The 12,646-nt window shown below is 43.1% G+C and overlaps 1 protein-coding gene across 2 annotated transcripts in view; it reads right to left on the reverse strand.

Annotated features, from left to right (window-relative positions):
* Positions 1–599: 599 nt before the first annotated feature.
* The window catches only part of CFAP91 (cilia and flagella associated protein 91), a 32,329-nt gene continuing 20,282 nt past the window's right edge, over positions 600–12,646 (reverse strand). For both annotated transcript variants that reach the window (XM_086769017.1, XM_086768940.1), the window contains 7 exons: positions 12,167–12,238; positions 10,449–10,595; positions 7,181–7,402; positions 5,757–5,905; positions 4,449–4,540; positions 930–1,222; positions 600–848 (listed from right to left, as the gene is read on the reverse strand). In XM_086769017.1, the coding sequence (XP_086625143.1) occupies positions 840–848; positions 930–1,222; positions 4,449–4,540; positions 5,757–5,905; positions 7,181–7,402; positions 10,449–10,595; positions 12,167–12,238 (984 nt within the window). In that variant the 3' untranslated portion in view covers positions 600–839. The remainder of the gene's footprint in view (positions 849–929; positions 1,223–4,448; positions 4,541–5,756; positions 5,906–7,180; positions 7,403–10,448; positions 10,596–12,166; positions 12,239–12,646) is intronic.

A 12,646-nucleotide genomic window follows, 5' to 3' on the forward strand; every position in this document is an offset into this window, starting at 1 on the left:
CTGCGCCTGTCTGCAGCCTGCTGATTTTTGACATCCTGAGCTGGAGCACCCTCATGCTTGCAAAAAAAGACAGAGCCAGCATCCTTTCTGCATAGTCCCCTGGAGCTGAAAAGCCAGAGTGACTAACACTGTTCTAAGAAAAAAAAAGATTCTTTCCAGAATTGTTCTCCTTTGGGATGATAAAAAGCAAGAAGAGGTCAGTCCAAAGAGTAGCATTTCTGGAAAAGCCATAAGCACTGGGCTCTCTGCACAAGCTACATCAGCCCCCGCCATGTCATTCTGCTATCACCTAGCCTTAGTTACTAGTGCCAGACACTGCCTGGCTGGCAGGAACCACTCTGCTGAGGTCAAGGGCACCTTTTCTTTATGCAAGGACTAATTATGTGGAAAGATGATGCAAGATCTGGCCATTTTCATTTGACTTCAACCCTTTATTACAAGCAGTGCTAATACAGGAAGCCACTCTTCGCTTTACTCCACTGAGGAAATCATTGGGACATATTTGAGAAAAGACTGTGTATGGTCTGAACTCAAAACCTAGCACTGCTGGAATATTTTTCCATTTAATGTTATTGATGCAAGGAAATACCATCAGAAGCCCAGGTGCAGATCTTTATTGGTCTGTGCCAGGAAAACAAACAAGGAATGCTAACACTGCTTTCTCACTCAAGCTTCTCTTAATAATCAGAAGAGCAGCCAGCTGGACAGGGAGTGGAGGGGGGGTGGAGGGGGCTGGACTGGGGCTGCAGTATCAAAATGTATATAGAGTGGTTCCAGGACAACAGTGCTGGCAGTCAGCAGGAGGGACTCCCCGAGAGAGAGAGAGAGCATTTTCCATTCTAGGTGCCCTGAAAAAAAGTAAATATAATATGCTTCACTCTCCTTCACCGTGCTCCAAGCTCAAATCACAGAGGGGTAGGGAAACTCACCTGGCTCATCTTCTGTCTCTCGGAGGCTGTGGGATCCTTGTCTGATCCATCAAAAGGGTTCACTGCTGTCTCTCCTGGGCTTTCTTCACACAGTTTAGCTGGTTTGTGTGCAACCGGGGCAGAGCAAGTGCTGTCAGCTGCACTTGGTCCAGCAGCTGTCCCACTCAGAGCAGCGCTATCTGTCCCAGCAGGAGACGTCCCCTGATGTAGTGCCAGATCAGCCAGCACCCTCTCTGTGCCCCTGTGGATGATCTGATGAGCAGCATAGATTTGTTTTCTTTGGAACTGCCTCACTGCACATAAAAAGAGGTAAGGCTTTTACTTGGAAATGTACAGCAAAATGTTCTGCGTAGGGGAGAAGGGAGGGATACCTTTTAGCCTTCCTGCAGCTGTGGAAAAGCCTATCTCAGGGAAAAAAAAAAAATATCACACCCTTCTAACTGGCTGAAAGTGTACTACTGCCACCTAATAGCAGCAACCAACTTTGCATTTCACTTTGAAGACTAGCCCCCACAGCGGGCACCACAGCCAAAGTGTTTTCCTTTAGAGCTTAGGGCATAACTGCCCAGGGTACGTTATCAGGCTTTAAAATAACTTCTCCTTCAGTGCCTGCTAATTGCAGCAGGTCTCTGGAAGACTGGAGCTGAAATCTGCCCTCTCCTGTGGTATGATTTTGCCTGCACCGAGAAACTCTTGCCGAGTTCAAAGTAAGACTTGGAGATAGTACAGACACATTAAGTCTCCTACCTGATCATCTCCCTTTTGCTACTGCAGGATTTTGTTTTACAGTTTTCATCCAATCTCATTTATATCTCATTTCCAGCTCTTGGGAAATAATTATTCAAGCCAAATCATTCACCCTACCATTCTCTTCATTGCTTTTCAGTATTCTTTGCTCCCTCTTTCTCTTTCTAGACTTAAGGAGCTGGTAAACAATCACGGGGATTGAAATACTGTGTGCTTGTAAGGAGGGTGTGGGGAATGTTGCAGGAACGAGCTGTGGCTCTCATCATGTCACACGATGAGACATCCTTTACTCCATCCTTCAAGACTTCCTTGTTGCTCTGGTCTGTTTATGTTGTAAGACTGAGCAGTACTTGAACTGTGGATCTGAACCACCGGTGTCTTGCATGCTGTCATAGAGTTCTGCGTACTGTCACCGACTCAGTCGCTCAGTGTTACTAACCCAGCCTGTTCATGTTTATCCATCTTCTAGGTCCATTTTGCCAACAATGAATGCAACTGGATCTCACTTGTATTTGAAAAGCTAATCTTCATCAGCCCAGCCAGCTCTCAGTTCCTGGGAGAGCTTGCTCTGCCTAAGGCATTTTGGCTTCAATCCTGGATGTATGAACTGCATCAACTATACCAGGAATACTCTCCTGGTATTGCTGCAGTCCCTTCCTCTACCCACAGTGAATATCATCTAAAAGAGAGAGGGTTCAAACTGGTAAGTGATTGTCCTTTCAAAAGCAAGTTTTTTTTCATATCAACACGTTGACTTCTACTTCCAGTGAAGGAGGGTTCAGAAGTGAGGTGCAGAGGGGTTTCAGGATGAGCCGTTATTGGATAATCCCTGCTTTTATGCACAGGAGTGCAACAAAAAGAGGAGAAAAAGAAATAAGAGAAGAAAAGGCAAGATAATGGCAAAATAGAGATGCTTAAGGGGAAGCTAAAGTGGAGGCAAAGACTGAACTTGCAGGCCCTCAAATCTTTGTTCTACAAATAGATCTGCTCCTGTGGCAGGCCAGACAACTGTGCTCTGAGATCACTTCCTGCTCGTTTCAAGGAAGGTGTACGCTCAAGCATGTGCCAGGTTGCTAAAACACAATTTAATAATGAATAATCTGGCTCACTACAGTGAAAGCTTTAAAAGCTGACACAGAAGTGCAATACACGGATGTGCTCATGGGATCTAATGCCATTCTTTGATAAAATTTCCTTTGGATTTACATGGAATAGTTACTGATTCTGCTTCCTTGAAGGCAGCTTCTATGCAGGAGGTTTACAGCAGGGTGTATTCATCAGAGTGTACCTTTAGTAGAATTCGGCTGTCTCTTAAGTGTATGGAGTCCCCTTCACCCCATGCAGCAATAGCAGAAGAGAGTACGAGCCAGGTCTCTGCCTGACATTTGATGCCTGCTGTCACAAGAATATTGTAGCAAATTTCACCTGACTACATCTGAAAGAGCTCTTGTACTTTATCAGCAATTGCTCTAGCTCTTCCTCCAGCATCCACTTTAATTTTTGCCTGGGTATAGCTCTGCTTTCCAGGCAAACTCACTGTAGGTATCATGGATTTTGAAGATTTTTTTCCTTTGTTGCTTGGGAGTGCTTCTGAGGTGCTTTGTTCATCAGCTGCTGTTGCATTTAAGCCCAGTACATGTTTTCTTCCTTGCTGGTACCTCTGTATGTCCAGAATGCTAGGTGATCTCCAGGCCTTTTCTTTCTGTTCTCCTTTCTGAGATGCGCTAACCTGTGTGTGTTAGTGCCTGAGCTGCAGGCTTCATTGACTAAAATTATATCACCTGCTTTGGGAGGCTTGCAAAAGCAGGGCTAAGGAGAAGGGAGCTGATTTAAGCTTAGGCAGAATTGCCAGCTGCTGAATAGATACTGTTGTTATGACAAATACACAAACTAGGAAGAAAAATTTTGCACAATTTAGAGACCACAAAATGTATGTGGTGTTTGTGTTTTCATCCACAAAGCAGCAAAAAAAGCAAAGAAGTAAGTGCCTTTGCTCTCAAGTGAGAGAAGTACACTGCAGCAAGGACCACTTCAGATTCTATTGTGATAGTTAGGTTACTTATTGTGATTCTTAGGTTATATCCACTTTCTACAGGGTCACTGGTGCAGTCACAGTCTTCCGAGTGTGCTGGCCAGTGGAACCATACCAGTTAAGAACAGCCATTTGTTCACAATGCTCAATGTAATACACAGGTTTCCAGAGCCCTCCCCTCTGTATTCTGACAGATACTATGCCATTTTGGCTAAAAGAAGCATCCTTTACAACTGCAAGATTATCTACTTAAAACATGATGTCACTACAGCCAACCATAAACCTTACTTTGGTTTCTAGCTCTCAACCAATTGGGGGGAGGGAAGCATAGGAAAGTATATAATCTTCCTTCCATATAGAGCATATATTTAAGTAATCTACCTGGTAAAGGCTTCTACAGTTTTCAGAAATTGCCATATAATAGACAATTCACAGCCATGCTACTTAAAGACTTTTCCCAGTTTGTTTTTGAAGGTGCCACTGGCTGCTTCTTCTCATGTAGTTTTATTGTTGCAGATACACCAAATTTACATCAGATCTGAATTCAGGCCACTGTTTTAATATAGCTCATGAGAAATTGGTGAAAAGGGGTCAGAGGGCTTAACTTTTTATCTGCAGAGTGCAAAAGAGGCATCTCGGAGAACTGAGACAACTCTTGGCACTGTATCTTTCCTTTCAGTGAGCTAGAGTGAGGAGGATGAATCGGTTCACGAAGAGAATAAAGTTACTAGACTCCTTACCTTTTTCTCTGATAGACATTTTCTCAGCTTCTGGAATCAGGAAATTATAAACCAGCTCTGCCACAATCTCTTCTGACTGTAGGCGAGTTCGACTACAGAACAGATGCAGAGTGGTATTAGTATTTTACTTTTCTTTCCCAATCACCTCTGCAAGCACAAGACTCCCTTGTACATATTCTTACTATTTTCAAGGGAGTGTATTGTGATGGCAGTAATTGTCAGCTGGGTCTCGCTTTATCCTACACGTAAGTGATGGTGCGACTATTCCCCTTTGCACTGCACTGCCAATGTGTTCAATACTGCTTTGGAAAGCAATATTTCCAGGGAGAAGATCACCCCAGACTCCTTATCCTCAAAGGTATTTAGAAGCCCCATTCTCACCGACGACAAACTGAGTTAGACACGCAGATACCTTTGAGGATTTGCGTCTTTGTCAATTTAGTCTTTGGCCCATTGCTGAGTTTGCTAAATTCTTCCCTTTTGTGACTCTACATTTGGCTGGTCCCCATGCTCTCTTCCATGCCAGTGTTTGATGGGTTCCCAATTGGCCCAGGGGCTGCATGCATTATCTACGCTTCATTCTCCCCAAGGATTTCAACATTCTGGTTGTATTCATCTAGTTACAAATACACAGCTGCTGTACCATAGGAGAGTCACTGTGTCATTGGGATTTTTATGGCTCAATTCCAAAAAAAAGAGCACACAAACTGAACTGGAGGTTTGGCATGTCCTAAAAAGTATTCACTGCTGATGCCCCAGCCAAACACAAGACTGTGGTGTTCTCAACAACCTACTCTACTCAAAGTGCCTTGTCAGGCAGCCATCAATATGACTGACCCCCATGGAAATTGGCAGCTTCTTAAAGAACAGCCACCCCAGAATGAAAGACTACTGTATAGATGTATCTTTTAGCGTCTCTTTCAAGCTGATTTTCTGTAGTAGTGTAAATAAATGAAAAGACCTGTATGAATGGGTATTGCTTTAGGCTGTTCCCAGATTCACTTAAAGCTTAGTCACAGCATCACATTGGCATGAAGAAGTCTAAAAAGGGTGATTCACAGACCGCACAAGTGATTTGCAAAAGGAGTCTGGCACATGCTGTGTAGAAATAAGACTGATGGATTTATATGTGTGTACCAGGTAGTAATAGTGTGGTTCCCATACAGCAGTCACACTAATGAAGCGATCATAAAAAGTATTGCTCTGCCCTTCCCATGTCTTAGATTATACACGTAACCACAGATGCAGATGGTCAGGCAGGTTCTAAACTGCTGTAAACAGCCTCTAATGTGCCGTTTAATAACGTACCGACTTTCCATTTCGTAAGCAATGTCATTGATTTCAACAGCCATTCTCTGAACCTCTTCCCTGGCTTGTTCTTCAGCTGTGTTCTCCATGCTACTCAGGATAATGTCTTCCAAGTAGGACTCAATAGTGCTCTGCTGCACTTTCACCACCTGGAACAAAACACCAAGATATTGTTGCTGTGCCAGGAGTGGCAGCAGGTTTCCAAAGAAGCAAGAACAACAGATGTTCACCAGACTCTTAAATTTCAGAGAGGTCAGCCTCAGATTTGGTTTCAGAGATGCTTTCCGGGAAGCACCTTGTGTAAAAATTTATTTTATAATAATTCTTTCTGAGAACTAATTGAACAGAAACAAGTGCAGGAAAGAACCAACGGTAGAAAAGAAAAACTTATCCGCAGATCCAATTCTGCTGCAGCAGGTTAGTTCTGCGAATGCAATGGCAGCTGCTTCCTCAGTTTCCATAGTCCCCTGAGCATCGACTGCTAAATAATAATCATCAGTACTGACTTCAGTAAATTAATCAGCTTTCATTCAAGCAAATCCTGAAGGAAAAGGTTCCATCAAGTCAGTCAAAGTAACATGAACAACACCAAGACAAAATTATTGGTTTCCTTATAATAGTTGTAGAGCAGAGATTCTAGAAATGTTTTTTTTTCCTTCTGCTAGTCTGAAGGGCATAAGCTTATGGTGCTTTGACTCTCCTTGCTTCCCACTCAGAGATACAGAAAAGATAAGAGGAGAAGCTAAAATTAAAAGAAAGATAAACATTATGCCAGACTCTCTTGGTATTAACCTCCTCCCACAAAGTTTGAAAATTATTGGTTTAGTCAATTAGGCTCCCATTTATTCCTTTCAACTGGGAGAAATATGCTTCATGCAGTCAGGAGTTAGGGAATAGGAATAGGACTATAGAATAGTTATGGAATATGGTAATTGAGGACTTTTGTTTCTGGATTTCAAGGTTATGTTATCCATTATCATTACTTCAGAATAATTTTTGTACCTCTTGTTATCTGCAGTCCACTTTTGGGGGGCAAAATCTTTCCAAAACCTTGCTTAAAGGCATCCTTCCTGGGAGAGCACCTAATAGTTCTGCAGGACAGACCAAGTGCTGACAAAACATTATTCCTAAGGATGATTTAGGCACATCTGTTCTCCATAGGTGTTTGTTGTGGAAATTTAGAAACCTACATCCATTCACGATATGCCTAACAGGACTCTCTGTAATGTAAGAGAGATCATCTTTAATCTAATGGGCATGACTTTTAGGAAGGAGTCACCCTCTCTTCAAGAAGCCTTCCCCCTCAATTTCAAAACTAGCCATCACCAAAGTCAGAGCTGAAGCACCTCCCTTCCATATGGACCTTCCCAAAAGGAGGCAGTTCCTACAAACCACCTGCAGTCTCACCAGTCTCCCTCTCTTGCCTGTTTGAAAATCTCATCTTCTTCCTGACGCTGCCTCTCTTCCACCTGACGACGTCCACTCTCCTCCGCTTCCCGCATCCGCCTCTGCCTCTCAGCCAGCATGACAAAAGCGTGGATCTTCCGTTCTTCTTGCAGCCTCACCAGCTCTTTGGACAGGAAATCAAACATGTTCGCCAGTACCCTTCCTTCTTCCCTGGCCAACTGGCTTTCCACTAATGACAGCTTGAGAAAAAAAAAAAAAAAAAACAAACAAAAAAAACAACAACCCAAAGAATTGTGTTACAAACCCCAGGAATGTTGTTCAAAGTCCCAGGACTACCACAGGCACGTGAAACAGCTCCGTAACATCTACTCAGACCAGCCACGGGACAACCCTGGTAGTTTTGCATTCTTATTTTACATGTGCTGGCCTGAGTTACGCGTAATGTCATGTTCCTGTACACAGGCTCCAATGGCATAAAGAAGCTAAAAGATGGCAAAATTAGTCAGTGCAGGAATAGTCCCAACACTGTTACACTAGGACAAGCAGCCCCTACGCTTGGGTGGGTGGGAGGAGATAAAGTAGATGTGCTGTATTCCAGCTATTATGAACCACTTTTGTGGCTGTGGATATAATCAGAATAGTTGCTGAGGCCATCAGCTTGTTACCGGGGAACGCTCCACTGCCCAGACCAAGGAAGGGGAGTTAAAAAAGTGACAATGAAATTACTTCAGCTGCATACCCTCTATCTTTCTGTGCTAAGCTTAGCTAGACCAGAACAGAAAAAATAGGATCAAGAGTTGCAAATTAAGCTTCTCTCTAGCATTTGGACAGTAAACCCTCAATCTTCATGAGTAGGAAGCTTGAGTGAAGGTTTAGGAAACTGCAGTTCTGAGTACAGCCACATTTCTGTCCTCTCCTAAAGATATAAAATATCTGTTACAGTTCAAAGCCACCTCAGTGAAATGGTATGTCGTTGGTTGGACATTCATGATGCAACTAAAGTGGTAAAACTTGCTGAGGTAATAAAGCAACCATAAGGTATTGAGTTATTACCTAAAACTGTACAAGTTAGGAACTGCTAACAAATTCAAATCAACAGTAATTATATAGAGTTTGCAGAGGTGCAAACGAGACCTCAAAATTACAGGTAGTGGAAAATCGGTATTACTGTGCTGTTCACCTCTTGCTCAAAGCCCATTATGTTTTATGGGTTGGCTATGTGTGATCACACTCTGGAAAGGGACAAGGCCTGTGGGGAAGTTCACTATTTCCAGTATGGCCTATGAAGCCACAGCCTTCAGCAGGAGGGAAGGTATGGAGTTGGCTGGGATGCTGTGTCTCTATTGGAATAAACAAGTAACAGAGTAGACCTGAACGTAAACTTGAAACGGAGCTGCAATATCACAGACAAGTAGTAATAAATCAGCTTTGTTATACTGCTGTGCCATTTGCTCATGCAGTGTTTCAAAGAAAGTGAGACTGTCAGTGTTGCACGCAGTGACAGTGCTTAGCCCATGGGTGTTCAAGAGGGAGGATGACAATGCAGTAACTGCAGCAGCCCACAGAGTGGGATAACATGGAACTAACACGCTGCTTCCTCTTTATTGCTCCAGGTGCTGTGTCTAAAACCAGTGTGAAATGGAGGAAAACAATTCAGAAACATTCTCGTCCTAGACTTTTGTTATACACCAGGTTGGAAATTTTCAACCCCTCATCTTTGGCCATTCTATCTGGAGTTTCCATCTTCTTTTTGCAGAAAGCATTTCTTGAAAAACACCTTTTTTATATTGGAAAGGTCAAAAAACCTGAAAAAAACTATGACCACCAAAAACTAAAGAACTGTGAGTCATCAGTCACTTTCTAAAATAGCCACACACAGAGAAAACTCCTGCACATGCATTCCAGAGAGTTTTAAAATTCAAAATGTTTCAAAACCCGAGCCTTGGCCTGTGTGCCTTCAGGAAAAAAAAAAAAAAAAAAGCAAGGGTAGAGGAGGTAGATACCAGCAGAGGGGGATAGTGGCTCTCCCAAAAGGAAATTCTGAGCTCAGAGGTCAGCATCTTTACCATTTGCTCTCTCCTCTGTGAATATCAGTATGGTGTTTGAACTGCTCTCTTCTTCACTCTCACCTGAGCTTCCAGAAGAGAATGAGCATTTCAAGTTCCTAATGCCTAAGACTTTTATTTTTCTCTTAATTCCTCAGTAGAAAAGTTCTATATTCCTTCATTCCACTTAGGCTCCCTGTGTATGAGGGAGCATCTGGAAATGATAAACAGTAAACCACAGCCACCTGGTTCAATTTTTACTGAGATCTGAGGGGGAATTTTGTTGCTGCCCACCCAGTGGGAAGCAGTGGTCTGGCTTCATCTCTGCCAGGCCAGCGGATGCTGTTATCACAATCTGGAACCTGCAGAACTGCCTCACAGCTGGTCACTGAAAAAAACAGGAGAGTAGTAAAAACTATGGGAAAATCTGCAGGAATCTGGGAGATACTGTATATCTGAGATGCTGTGAAGTCTGGACAAAATTTCTTTATGATCCATTTCAGACCAACATCTGCCATTTGATTCACTTTGCTCTGGAAGGTTGTGGCCCTGCAAGGAAACAGGATGGGAATTTGCATCCCCAGCTCTCACTAGATCAGAGGATAGAGCTCAAAATCTTTCTGCTCTCCGTAAGAGTGGCAAGTACAACAATGTGACACCATTGCTAAAGGTCCTAGAAGTCTCAAGCTCAGCAAGACTTACAAGTAAATCCTAGCTTCTTTTGTGATGTGTTATGCCAGAGGAGGAGCCTGAGAGGGTGCCAAGCTAGAAAAGGAACAGGGAAATGACACAGCAGTAACACACTTTCACTAAAACATCTGACAGATGTGAGTGATAAGCATATATTGTGATGCCAGGTCACAGCACCAGTGAAATGAATTGAAATGTGGGAAAACTGAGGTTTGTCTGACAGTGCAGTCTGTTCAAAGCCCTGTAAATATAAGTGCTCTGCCTCCAAACAAAGCAAGTGCAGCCTGGGTAGCAGCTGTGGTTAGGGCGCCTCAGTCTGTTTCTCAGATTCCCCAGAGCCTCCACAGCAGTGAGAGCAATTTTAGCCCCTCAGGCATTCAGTGCTTGGCCTGTGCTAGGAGAGCATTTTTGTTACTTGGGGTGCTTTCTGTGCTGTGGATAATAGAAAACATAAAGAAATTAAATGAGAGAGTGTTGGTGGGTACTGCAAGCACAGAGTGCCCGGTCAGGACAGTGTTGTGAATCAGGCTTCCCATCTATACAGGCAAACCTTGTGCATTTGCAAGTCATGCTGTTGCTGCAGGGCCAGTGTCTTCTGCTTCTCTGCCTCCAAAAGCAGCTGTCCATCCTCCTGGAGTGCATGAGTGGTGCGCAGCTCTTGGATCAGTTCCAGCCGCTTCTCCTTCCCTTCAAACATCTTTAAAATAAAGTTAAACAACCAAGCATATTAAATGAAGAACATAGATCAACATGTTTTGCCAGCAAAGAACACCTTTTTTTTTTTCTCTAAGTTGCAGGGTGAGCTGTTTCCAAGACCTAGCTCTCTGTAAGAAATTTGTGGCTGCATTTAGGCAAACACTACTGCTGTCAGGTAAATCTTGCCTAAACCCTTCTGCATGGAAGATTAAAGTTGAGACCTTCCGCTGTGGAGTACAGAGAACCCATTGCTACTTTATTATAAAAGAATTATTATTATTTTAATTCTGTTTGGTTTCGCCCAGAACTCAAACCACTAGAATGCAGAACAGCAAACACCAATGTCAAGCAAAAAGGGAAATATCCTTCTGGATGCTCTGTTCTATCAGCCTCCATGTCAAATCTTTCCAGTATGAGCATTGCCCCTTTTCCTCAGTCCTCGGTTAGATGTCTCCTGTTTCAACATCTACTGTTCTCTGACCTTTGTTTTGAGGGAATCCAGCAACAGCTCAAAGCAATAAATTGGTGGGAGGCTGTTGAAACTGGGGCTGTCCCTTGCCTGGGCCCACCCCTTGCCTGATACTGTCTTCTTTCATTCCCCTTCTCTTCCAACAGGATTTACAAGAACAACAAAGGATCACTCAACCCTGCTCGCATCATTGTCCCACTAAGTCAGATATTTTTGATCCAGTAGTAGCTGGAAGGAGATTCCTAAAAATGATAAGATATTTCATGGTGTGAAAGCTAACAGTCCTGTAGTGGCATCCAACATTCTTTTCACAGATCACCACACAAGTGGAGAAGACTTGGGAAGTCTCTATTCCACCTCAAGCCACTTTCACAGTATTGCACTGTTTGCTAAAGCTCAAGTCAGGGTCCGACACGGGAACACGTCACAAACATTAAACAGTTGGTGCAAGAGAGAATATCAGTGATCCAGAAAAAAAAGCAGCAGACTTGAAAACAAACTCTCTGGACTGGTCTGCTCAAAAGTGACAGACTTGCTTAATATAAAGCCCAGGAGGCATGGCTACACAATTAATTTTTACCTAGACCCACTTCTACTCCACTGAAAGCAGAACGCTGGGTCCTGTACTTGCTGGAAATCATGGTGATATGCTTCAACTGCTCCTCATCTAAGGCTTAGCTCACCATCACAGGAAACTGGAAAGATGGTATGAAATACAAACTGCCCTGCTGGGATGTGAGAGGTTTCTTATGCCTGCAATCTTGGCATAATCAAGGCAAAATGTACTCATGGTCCAGATCTAGTCTAGAATTTGCTTTTTGAGTAATTCTGCTCTGAAGCATCTAACTCAACAACTCAGTGTAGGGGCTAGCAGGAACAGGGAGACATGCAGGAAGGAACCTAGTGGAACCTAGAAGTTTCTGTAAGAAATTTGGGCTGGAGGGCAATGACTTCAGCCTTGAAGGACTTCAGATAAAATATAGGAGGATATGCTGCAGAAGCCTCATTACCCTTGATTAGTGTTGTGGAAGAAAGATTGCAAACACACCTTCAATCATTCTCATCATTCTGAAGAGAGACATAAACAGACACACACACGATACCATGTTCTGAATAGCCCTGCCTCGGAGCAACTTCTGCAGACAGATCACTGCCAGTTCTGTTTCCTCTTCCTCCTGCCGGAACACAAGAAATATCCACACAATAATCAATTATTTCTTTGGAGACTCAGATTTCTATAGATTATCCACCTATCTATCAAAAAGTCTAACTCATATCCAGCTTTTTCTCAGTTGTTTCTGAACACCATTCCTCTAATTTCTAGGGAAAGGTACTTCTGTGTTTTACAAGAGATAGGGGAGAATGACTGTATAATTAGATTCTACTTGAGATTTTAGAGGGTCTTTAGAGAGGAGTACCTAATGGTAAGGAGACACTGATAGAGAAAATGACTGTATGCATTAGAAGTACTATTTGTAGCTTGACTGAAACTGAGTTTGCAAAATGAGCGTCAGCTGTATGAATTTAACAGGCCAAGACACTAAGGGGGTAGAATTATTATTGAAGGAGGTACAAGAGAGCTG

This window comes from Chlamydotis macqueenii, chromosome 1, assembly GCF_036417535.1.
Source record: "Chlamydotis macqueenii isolate bChlMac1 chromosome 1, bChlMac1.mat, whole genome shotgun sequence".
Lineage (NCBI taxonomy): Eukaryota > Metazoa > Chordata > Aves > Otidiformes > Otididae > Chlamydotis > Chlamydotis macqueenii.